Below are 11,758 nucleotides of genomic sequence, written 5' to 3' on the forward strand. Positions count from 1 at the left end.
CAGTAGTGAATATGAACAGGAAGGAGATCACAATTTTAACTGATAATTGGTTCATTCACAGCTTGATCAATTCACTACTCAAACAAAAGCCTTTAGGCACAAGGATGCTGAAACACTGGCTCTTAGGAGCAAAGCACTGCCTAAAATTCCCACACTGAGGCCTAATACTCATGTTAAAAAGTCAAGACTAAGGTTTTTAGAAACTTCTGAAACATGGTAACGTTCTTCCTCATCATGGCTCTCAATGGTGCTGGTGGTGGTGGTGTGCCATTGAGTCAGTACCAACCCAGTTTAGGGTTTCTGAGGAGCGACTGGTGAGTTTGAACTGCCAACCTTGTGGTTCAAACCGACCTTGCGCTTATGAATTGACAGGTGAACTGACTGAGTTGCAACATCCTATATTTAAGAAAGCTCCCTGCTTCTCTCAATGGCTAGATCAAAAATTACCCACTTACTGCTCTCAAGTTGATCCCAACTCTTAGTGAGCCTGTAGGACAGAGTCCAAATACCACATGCCATTTCCAAGGCCGCAAATCTTTACGGAAGCAGAATGAGGCCCCATCTGTTTTCAGCTGAATGGCTGCTAGGTTTGATATGCTCATCTTTTGGTTAGCAACCAAGTGCTTTAACCACAGTGCCACCAGAACGCCTCTAAACAGGCCACCTGAGGTAAATATATTAAAGCCCCAAAAGACTCATCAGTTTTCAATTCTGGCTTCTTCATTCACCATTTTGAATGCCTATTACGTAGGCGTTCTGGTGTGGCACTGCAGGATAGATGAACATTGGACTGCTAACTACAAGAGGTCAGTGGTTCAAACCTACCAGCTGATCCTTAGAAACCCTACACAGGGTTGCTGTGAGTCGGAACCATCTTGATGGCACTTAACCAAACAACAAAATTATGCGGTGGTGGGTATATGTCTTCTGACATAGAGCAATCCTGTATAGGGTTTCTGTGTCTTTAAATCACAGGAGCAGAAAGCTTCATCTTTCTCCTGAGGAGAGGTTGGTAGATTTGAACTGCTGACTTTGTGATTAGCAGCTCAACTCGTAACCCACTACACTACCAGAGTTCCTTAACCAATGTATGTAGTGGGAAGCAAAAGAAATGAAAAGTCTTTGTCTTTAACTTTTGTCAATAATGTATAGAAATAACTGCAGTATTATATCAGACGATCCAATAGATTTATTGACTACAAGCTGGATAGAGGCTAGATTGCAAAAGCTGTCTTCCTATAAACATTGTTTATTTATTCACTATAAACATGGAAAGAAGGCTATATGGGATACAGAGGTCCCATAAAGGAATCCCCCTATGGATTCGCCAGCTCAGCAGTAGGTTTTAAAGTCTTGAGTACCTTACTTACATTACACTAGCCTACAGGTTTTTAAAGTTCCAGCCACAAGACCTTTCTTTGCCTTATCAGTGGTCTGCCTTTTTCTAGTTCTCATTTTTCATATCCTAGTTTCAAAGAATGTTATTTATATCCTAGAATACACCACAGTGATTATTAACTATGCTGATTAGGAATACAGTGGTTTAATGTAATCTGTGAATTAAATTCACTTCACAGCTTGTCGGGAAATGTAGACTGTCTCAAAGAGTAATAGCTAAGCACATGACAGGGTAGGTAGAGAAAATTCTACAAAGTGGACCCGGACCGGTGTCAGTTATTCAGTTATTTTTAAGAATTAAGAAAGGCTCACTAGTGGGACTCCAACTCCACCCCAAAGGGATTCAAACCAGCGCCAATAAAGTCTCAGCTTTGGGTGGGTAGTCAGTGACAACTGTGGTCCTCCCAAGGTCCCTGTCGTCAGTAAGGCCACCCCAGGCCACCCTGTCCTCAGCGCTCCGGAGGGCCGAGAAAAGGCCACTCTCGGTCCATGGAGTCGCCAGGCATCTACCCAGGCTCTGGTCCCCGTGGTGTCGCGGGGCCTGCCGCTCCAAGGACTCGATGGGCCTCCGCGCTTTTCCCCAAAGGCCCAGCCCCGGTCCTCACAGCGCTGCAGAACTCTCACTAAAAACCTTGCATCTCCGTAAGTTCCCCGACCCTAATTTTTCCCTCAGAGCCCACCACTAGGCCGGCGATTACCTGTCCCAGCAGAAGCGTACAGCCACCAGCCCCAAGTCACCGCAGGGCGCAACCTGCACTACACCCTCCAATCAGATCGCGCTGATGGAAAGCGCCTCTCAGAGCCCTACCCTCATGAGATATTATTGTAGAGTAAGCCTGCCATTCAAACCGAGAACCAATCAGCTTATTAGTCAGCTTCTGGGACAGCAGCTCTAAGTCGGCTGATGCAATGGCGGGGAAAAAATACGCTCGTGTGCGTCACGTGACGGAATGTTGCATGAGGGGGGTGGGGGAGGTCCTAGAGGGCGCCATTTTGGGTTCCTTGTACAGAGTTCAACTAATTGACAATGGATGATGAGCAGAACGGTGACATATGTCTGCTATGGTTCATAGCTCTTGATATAGTCCTGTTCAATAGTAGCAGAATCATAGAACATACCTAAAAGGTTCTGATCTGTCGTGCCAATGAGTATCAGACCTTGACTGTGTAAATAATATTAATAGCTGTTGAGAGACAATCCACTTTCAGGCCAATTGTTATTCGGTTTTTACAGATGAGAGCTATCAGTACAATATGTAAATTGTTTATTTTAGGAAACTTAGGCATGGTTCTGCTTTGTTGAGTTAAGCAAATAGGGAGTGAGAGCTACAGACACAGTTTAGTACAACATCGATTCAACCAAAACTTGGAGTACAGAAAGATAAAAGACAGGCTCAAGATATTGTTGTTAGGTGCCCTTGAGTCAGTTCCGATTCATACGACTCTGTGTACATCAGAACAAAACATTGCCTACTCCTCCTCGTCACATTCATGCCTATATTGTAACTGTAACACTATGTCAATCCATCTCCTTGAAGATATTACTTTTTTTTTTTTTCTGACCCTCTACCAACTATGAAAGGAGCTCTGTTAGCGTAGTGATTACAAGTCCGGCTGCCAGCCGCAAGGTCAGCAGTTCGAAACTACCAGGATTCCGCGGGAGAAAGATAGGCATTCTGCTCCCGTAAAGTTTTACAGCCTCGGAAACCCTGTGCAAGGTCACTACCAGTGGGAACCGACTCCACGGTAATTAACAACAACCAACTATGATGTCCTGCCCCAGGAACGGGTCCCTCCTGATAACATATCCAAAATACTACAACGCATTCTGGTTGTACTTCAAGATATACAATTAAAATTGGTTGCAAAGATTTTTTTTTTTTTAAGTTTGATCTATCCTCAGCAATGTGCATTCCTCCCTCATCCATTTATTCACTTTCTTGTTGTAGCAAAGTGCTGTGGAGTGGAGTGGGTTCAACTCATAAGATTTTAACTGTATAGGATTTTGGAGGACCTGCAGATGGGTTTGAGCCTTGGGCCTTGTGGTTATCAATCCACTGCTTAACTGATAGCGCCACACTAGGAAGCCATTTATTCACCCGTTAATGTTAACACGGAGTCAGTTCTTACTCATAGCGACACTATATAGGGTTTCTGAGAAGCAGCTGGTGAATTTGAACCACTGTACCACCGACCTTGTGGTTTGTAGTGCAGTCCTTACTCTATAGTGCCACACCAGGAGTCCGTTTGTTCACCCAAAGGATGTGTAATATGCTTTAATCACTGAGGATCAACATTAAGGAAAGCAAAGAAGCCTGCCCTCATGGAGTTCCCAGGCTAGGGATGGAGTCCAATATTCAGCAAAAACAAACAAATAAATGACAAAGGAACACACAAAGGTACCCTGAGCAACGCTTTCTTTGGGCCCCCCAGTCTTCCAGAGCGCATGCCCCAGGGCTGTGCCGTCCCCTTAGCTGATTGGCTGGCGCCAAGGGCTTTCAGGTTATAGCCAATGAGGCTCAAGTTAAGTCAAGCAAGCCGAGCTCCGTGGAGGCCGTTGACAGAGTGTAACCGCCATGCTGAGGGGCGATGGCAGGGGCTGCCGGCCGCTTCCGAGGCCGTCCCCTGGGGCGGTTTACCCTCTCCCTACCTGTGGGCGACGTGAGTATTTCTAAGGGGAGAAGTGAGAATCTTCACATTTTGTGTCTTCTTTGTCCCCATGGGGATGGGATGGTGGTGGTAGCAATGGTAATCATAATAGCGTTATTTCTGGAGTTTTGCTAGACCCTCAGCCAAAAACCTTAATATTGTGATCTCCTTGGATCTTTAAACCATGAGATGCATACTCAATCACGATCTTGGAGGAAACTTGGCGTAAGTGTAAGAGGTTGACTTCAAACCCAAACCCGTTGCCTTCAGACTCATGGCAACTCCAGGTGCTCGTAATTTCCTAAACACTCCTCTCTCTCAGTGCCCCAAATTGGCAACTAGATACAAAAGTCTCACGTGAAAATAAATCTCTAGTCGGTGATGTAGGAGAGTCTAGAATCCTGATGTTTATTTTTGTTGTTGGCATGTATTATTTTAACATACTGGTAAGGGTATGTTGACTCCCAGACTTTATCAATAGTCAGTCCTTCACCAGAAGCAGTCACTGCTTTCTGAATTTCCGTGCATCTTATTGCCTATTGCATAGAAGCCATGGTGGTGCAGTGGTTAAAGTGCTCGGCAGCCAACTGTCAGATCAGCGCATTTTGGTGTTGCACAGTCTTGCTTCCGATGATTTGATCTTTAACCTGATTAAACATTATTTGAAGATCCCTCTATACCTGTTAAGTAATATAATATATCTCATTACAAAATATTCCCGAAGTGGCTTCTGATGCCTGATAGAATGAGGTTATGGCTTACCTGCTGTGTTTGTACATCCTCGTCTGCAGGATGCAAAAAACCCTCCTGTTAATAAACCCAGCTAGGGTGCAGAAGGAAAAGGTAATTATGTAGACTTTGTTACCCATTGTGACTGCTTTACGCTTTCTCAAAATGATTTTACTAATGTTTACAGGTAAAGTTCCACTTAGAGCCCAAATATTGCTTGAAATGGATTTATTTCGGGAAAAATGAACAGAGTGAGGATTCCTTTTCTCCAGTTGCAGGAAAATGTCCAGCTTTCTTTCTAGTACAGTAAAAAAGGGAAGAGAGAGAAGTTTGTATGATTTGGTTAAGGGAAAGCAAATGTCTCACTAAGCTTATTTTTACCTTTTCTAAAAGCCTGAGATTTTTTTTTTTAATTGTCCCAATTACACAACTCTTACATGATTCAGCTGGAATTGTAATGCACGCACAGCTAATTCCAAATTGATGTATTTGCTGGTTAAACTGCTTTACGTGTGGCCCTTTTCGTTGAATTCATTAGCTCTGTGCGCTCCACTGTTCCCCCACCAACTGTCTGAAGTTTCACAAGCTCAGTTGCTATTTTATATCTCTGATCCGCTTCCTGAGACATTTTCCCCCTGGCACACGTTTTTTTTTGTTTGTTTGTTTATCAAATTGCGTTTGAGAAGGTTGATTCTCAACTACTTTGTCAACCCTTGGACGTTTTAAATGACCAGCCAGAAAAATGAGAAGGCCAACTGCTCGTTTCAGTATGTCTTGGGCGCTTTGTTTTGCTGAATTTATCTATGTCACTAGGCGGGAAAGTGGTTTTGTTCTTTGGATGGAGAGTTGAAAGGAGCGTGGGCATTTTTAAAAGGTGACCTCAGGCCTCGCTTCTGGATGTTTAGTTAGAGATTGGGCTTCGCAGTAGACAGGACGGCGACGGAAGCCACAACCTGAATGGGGGCTAGGGACGGCTGGTGGCGGCGTGGTCTTGAACGTCACTTACACGCGCCGCTTCCGGTCCCCAGCGCCTTAGCGAATGACTTCCCCCGCGACGGGGTTGGAGCCGGGTTTGCAGCGACCCCACGATCGCGCAGCGCCGGTTGACGAGTCCACCCTCCTTAACACCCCACTCGCTCCTTGGACCATGGCCACAGACTCATGGGCCTTGGCGGTGGACGAACAGGAAGCAGCAGCCGAGTCGGTGAGTTGGCTTGCACTGTAAAAGGAATCTAGGGACTAATTCTAGCCGGGTTTTGATCCCTAGGAAAGAACACTCCGGAGGTTGATCAGGCCGGGATGGGAGGTAGGGTAGTGATCGAGCCTGGCCTCTGAAAAGCCTTTGCTTACCCACCCAACTCCAGTGTTACGTACCACAGGTGTCTGCATTCCTAGAATCAGGATTGATGTGGAATGCAGTCACCACCCTGGCGTGTAATCACCTTCGTAGGTGTCATTCATTACTTTCAGATTCTGAGCTGCTTGCTTATTCAGCTTGCTTGTTGTTGTTAAGTGTTCCGACTCAGAGCGACTCAATTCCGACTCTTAGCAACCTTTCTGAATTGCTGCTGGTGGGTTTGAACTGCCGGCCTTGTGGTTCACAGTCCAGTGCTGATCCTACAGCGCCACACCGGAAGTCCCAGCCTGATTAGTGATGATGAATGATTCGCTGGTACATCCTTTCCCGATCTGCTTCACTTTGTTCAGCTTTCTGGGCCTAACATTAAATACAAGTGTGTGTTACTTGATTTCTTTCTCTACCTAATTAGGTAGAACTAAGTTCTCCTGCCTAAACACACAAGGTGCTGTAAGTCTACTCCTGTAGCACTTATTTCTGTGAATCCCTTGAAATCAAGGACCTTATCTTATTTTCTATAATGGGCAAAACATTAGCTTACTAGGTCATAGTTTAAAGAGTCAAATAATTTTGTCAGTTTCAGTTCCCACCACTACCAACATTTTTCCTTCCCAGGGGCAATGGATTTATATTCTCTATAAAACTGATTGACAGTACTTAGTTTCTCCTCTAAATAACATGTTTGTTTTGCTGCTTCTTGAATTTTCCATTTTTGGTGTTTTTTTTGGCCCTTCCTCCATCCTCATTTTCTCACCAAACATGCACACCTTCACATCTCCCATCTTTATTACTTGATACTGTGATTTTAGTTAGATCAGTGTTCTGTGTTTATATTATTAGTAACCTTTGACTATGTCTACATTCCCACAGAAATTTTTATTTTTCTTGGAATTTACAGTTGCCTTGTGTTTTTGCTTCATGTTCTATGTACTTAATTCCAGTTGGACTCCAAATTCTTTGCCAACTCTCTAGGTTTATCTAAGAATGTTGAGACACAAAGTATTTTATTAATTCCATCCCTGCCAGGTCTTTGAGCCTGCTTCATGTGGGACTGGTTGCCCTTTACATTTGGAGCACAACTGTCAGTTTTTTGGGGTGGTAGAATGTGACCCTTCACCCTCACTCTGGGGATTCCTTCCATCTCTCATTTTTATTGAATCCCCACCTAGTTCTCTTTCTTGGTGTTTTCCCTTATTTTGGTAGAGCTGTCCTTTAGCTTTCTAGAGGTATATGGGAAGTAAATTTTCTAAGATGTTGCATGTCTGAAAATGTCTTTATTTTGCCCTATTATTTGAATAATAGTTTTACTGGGGATCGTTTCATAGATTGAGAATTGATTTTCCTGCCAAATTTTAAAGGCATTGGCCCATTCTTTTTTTTTTTTTTTTTTTTATAAATGTTTTGTTGTGAATTATGTGATAGTTTACATGGGAAAACATTAGTTTTACATTCATCCTATTGTATATCGTTTCATTGCCATGGTTACAGTCCCCTCCATGCATCATCAGCAAACCAAAGGGTTTCCCCTGCAAGCCTGCCCTCCAGTCATCAGCACACAGCCCCTCTCCCTCTCTGGGTCTAAAGTCCCCAGCTGCTCCATCCCTGCACGTCATCGTCTCGCCTCCATCTCAGGCATCACTGCTTGTCTGGGTAGCGGTCCTGCTTTCTGCTCTTTTCCCTTGACGGTCCCAGGGACCTCCACTCCTAGACTGTAAAGTTAATCACTCCCCTCCTTGCTACAAAACGTCTACCTTTATATTTCCAACCCTCACAATCAGTCTTGATAGCAAGTATTCACTATTGTATCACAAGAGACCTATCCACATTTCCTTTCATCAGCCCCACCTAGACAGATTGGATACTACTCAGTGGAGATTCTACCTTCCTCCACACCCTCTAGATTTAGGTTACCTCTTGAAAGCTTGTAACTATCTATTCTGTGTATGGAGGGGGTGGGAATGATCCTCGCTATTAAGAGTTTTGTTCCCTCTTTTGAGCTACTGCATCCATAGGTGTAGGTCAAGTTCATCAAATTGTATCAGATTACTCTTTTTGTCCTCTTCTTTCTTCTAGTTGAGCTCTGATCATCCAGTCATCAAAGTCAGGTCAAGTGGGCAGTATCTGCAAGTATGGGTGCTCTTAGGTATATGCCCTCTCTTCTTATCAGCTGGATGTTTCACTCTCTACTCTGGTCCTCTGTGGCTATGTCACTGACTCTGGGCCCAAGAGCCCCCAGGTCTTGCCACACTGCTGCCCAACCAGGTGTCCACCTGGGTTCACAGGAGTCTATTGAACGTTGTAAGAGCTTAGCTCGCAGCTTCATTGATGTTTTTTCCTCACTTCCCCTTATTGGTGACGAACGTGGTCACCAATCAGAGCGTGTATTCCCATTGAGTCTTAATCTTGGAAGGGGATTTGCTCTGAGGGGACCCGATCGCTTGCCTGATGTCTCCTAGGCGAGCCCCATTGCTTTTAAAAGCAGTGCAGAACTGTGCTCCATACAGTTTTCAATAGCTGATTTTTCAGAAGTGGATTGCCAGACTCTATTCTGAGTCACCTCTGGGTAGACTGAAACCACAACTTTTGAGTTAGCAGCCAGGTGAATGAACTGTTTGCATCACCCAGGGATACCACATTGCCTTTCGATTTCTGCATTTATTGTTGAGATGTCTTAGACCATTATGATTCCTTATGGAGTCTGTTTTACCTCCTTCCTAAACTTGGAGAATCTTCTGTTTCTATTCAGTATTCAGAAAATTCACGACGAGATGCCTTGATACGGGGAAGTTAGGTTTTTGATGTTACTAAGTGCCATCCAGTCCTTTCCGACTCACAGCAACCTTGTGTAGGGTTTCTGGGGCTGTACATCTTTGTGGGAGCAAACAGCCTACTCTTTCTCCTGAGGGGTAGCTGGTGGGCTTGAATCGCCTACTTTGTGGTTTGCAGTCCAGTGTTTATCCTATGGGGTTTAATTTACTTAGAATAAAATCCACCCTCATTAGGGATACAGTTGTGTGAATTTTGACAAAGGTAGATAGTTTTATAGTTACCATCACAATTCAGCTAGAGAACATTTTCACCTTCTCCCCAGAGCTCCCCATGAACTTCTGTACAGTCACTTCCTTTTTCTCACCCTCCTCTGATAATGTTTCTTGCCAATATCGTTTTACCTTTTCTGAAATGTCATACAATGGCTTTTGTCACCTACCATTATGCATTACGGGTTCAACCTTGTTGGTGACATGTATCAATTTCAGTCCCTTCTTTGGATGTGCCACAGTTTCCTTAGTCTTCTGTTGATGGACACTTGTATAGCTTCCCATTTTTTAGCAATTATGAATAAGGCTGCTGTATATATATTAATGTACGGATTTCTGTATGGACACCTGTTTGGAGTTTTCTTGGCTAGACACCTGAGTGGGATTTACTGGGTTACATGCCCAATGTCCATTTAACTTTATAAAAAGCAGTCAGACTGTATTCCATAAGGGCTGTCATATTTTGCAGTTGCTCCACATCCTTACCAGCAGTTTTTTTCTTCTTCTCTATAATAGGTTTTTTTAGCCCTGGTATGGTGCAGTAGAGTAAGCACTGGACTGTTAACTGCAAGGTCTATAGTTCAAACCCATCAGCCGCTCTTGAAAACCCTATAGAATGAGTTGCTATGAGTCAAAACTGAGGGAGTTTAGTTTGAGAATGTTCAGGGCAGGTAGAATCTTCACTGAATAGTTTTCATCTTGTCTAGACGGCTTTGGTGAAAGGAGACCAGGGATAATAAGATTCTTAGGATTCAATAGTGAGTCATTGTTCTCATGGCTGATGGTAGTAATGGGCTGAGAGTTGGTTCACAGCGACCCTGCACTGGGTTTCCAAGTCAGCAAAGCTTTAAGGGAGCAGAAAGCTTCATCTTTTTCCCACAGAGAGACTGGTAGATTCAAACTGCTGACATTTTGGTTAGCAGCCCAATGGGTAACCACTATGTTACCAGGGTCTGCAGCCAGACCACCTCGAATGTGCCCCATCTCGTGTGATCTCAGAAGCTAAGAGGGCCAAGCCTAGTTAGTACTTGGTTGGGAGACTGCCTGGGAATACCGGGAGCTGTAATCTTTAAGGAGTCTTGGTGTGGCCCTGTAGGATAAGCACTCGACTGCAGCATCGGTTTGAACTGCAAGGTTGGTGGTTCACACTCACCAGTGGCTCCTCGGAAACCCTATACAGGGTAGCTATGGGTTAGAACTGGCTCGATGGCATTAAACAACAACAACAAATGACTAATGATGCTGGGAATTTTACCATGTGCTTATTTGTTGCCCATTTAACTTCATTGAAGTTATTTTGTTTTGCTCATTAAAAAAAAATTAGGTTATTTTCTTGTAATTGAGCTGGGCGGGTTGTTTACATATTCTAGATACAAGTCCTTTATCAATTGTCTTTTTATATTTATTCTTTACTTTTTAGATAATACTTTGTGAGGAACAGACATTCACAAATTTGATTAACATCTATCAACTTTTTGTTGTTGTTAAGTGTTGTAGCATCAATTCTGACTCCTAGGAACCCTGTTTAGTGTTTCTGAAGCTTTAAATCTTTCCAGGAGCAGACAGCCTCATCTTTCTCCCTTGGAGCGGTTGGTGAGTTCTAACTGCCGAATTTATGGTTCCCAGTCCAGTGCTTATGGTACAGAGCCACCTAGCAGGCACTATTATTAACTGTGTAAATGAACTGGTATCCCAAAACTTCCCTTGCTTGACCCTGTCAAAAAGAAACTTTTGAACACAAATGTATCTATTTAAAAATTATGTATTGTATTATTTTACTAGATAGTTTATGTACATTATAACATATCAGTAATAAAGGCAAAGATACAAATGAAACCAATTTTTAAATGTGTAGGTGCTGGCATCAGACTGTCCTTAGCTGATGTCTCAAAGAGCAGTATACACGTCAGAAAAAACATTATCAGTGACCACTGTAGATATAAATTCACATTTCAAATAATTTTGATAATTCATATCTTGTCATATCAGTGTCATTTTTTTTTTAACCTATAGCTTTGTCATCATCTTTTTTATTAGGGTTTGTGTCATTAGAATTTTTTTTTTCCTGTAAGCATTTTTTTGTGAATTGTGTGAAGGTTTTACATTCAACCAATCATATGCTTCATTTCATTTCAATGATTGCAATCCCTTCGATGTAACATCGCTTATCCCACTTCCTCCCTATGTGTCTTATTTCCACTCCTCCTTCCCCATCCCTTCTGAATTTTGTCCTTGGGTAAATACTGCCATTTGACCTTGAATGGTTGACCATGGTATATGGTGTGTGTACCTCACTAGTGGTGGTGTTGTTTCTACCCTCCCCCCCCCCTCCCCCCCATATTTATCTATTGCTTGGCTGAGAATTGAGCCATGGAGGTAAACTCAGTTCCAGATCTGAAGGAATGGACCAAGGTTCATACTTTCTGGGTTTTGCTAGTCTCTGTCTGACCAGTAAGCCCGGTCATTTTTTTTTTTTTTTTAATTAAATGTTTTTATTTTGGATTGAGTGAAAGTTTACAGGGCACATCATCAGCTTCACATTCAACCATTCATATAGCTTGTTTCATTACATTGATTATTATCCCCT

The 11,758-nt window shown here is 43.1% G+C and overlaps 1 protein-coding gene across 3 annotated transcripts in view; it reads left to right on the forward strand.

Annotated features, from left to right (window-relative positions):
* Positions 1-3,951: 3,951 nt before the first annotated feature.
* DDX19B (DEAD (Asp-Glu-Ala-Asp) box polypeptide 19B) overlaps positions 3,952-11,758 on the forward strand; it is a 30,488-nt gene continuing 22,681 nt past the window's right edge. For 2 of the 3 annotated variants that reach the window (XM_006860175.1, XM_006860177.1), the window contains exon 1: positions 5,924-5,980. In XM_006860175.1, coding sequence (XP_006860237.1) covers positions 5,924-5,980 — 57 coding nt within the window. Of the gene's footprint in view, positions 4,060-5,923; positions 5,981-11,758 lie in introns of those variants that run through there. The other variant, XM_006860176.1, reaches the window with a different exon arrangement.

The sequence above is a fragment of the Chrysochloris asiatica genome, unplaced genomic scaffold (assembly GCF_000296735.1).
Source record: "Chrysochloris asiatica unplaced genomic scaffold, ChrAsi1.0 scaffold00037, whole genome shotgun sequence".
NCBI classification, from domain to species: Eukaryota; Metazoa; Chordata; class Mammalia; order Afrosoricida; family Chrysochloridae; genus Chrysochloris; species Chrysochloris asiatica.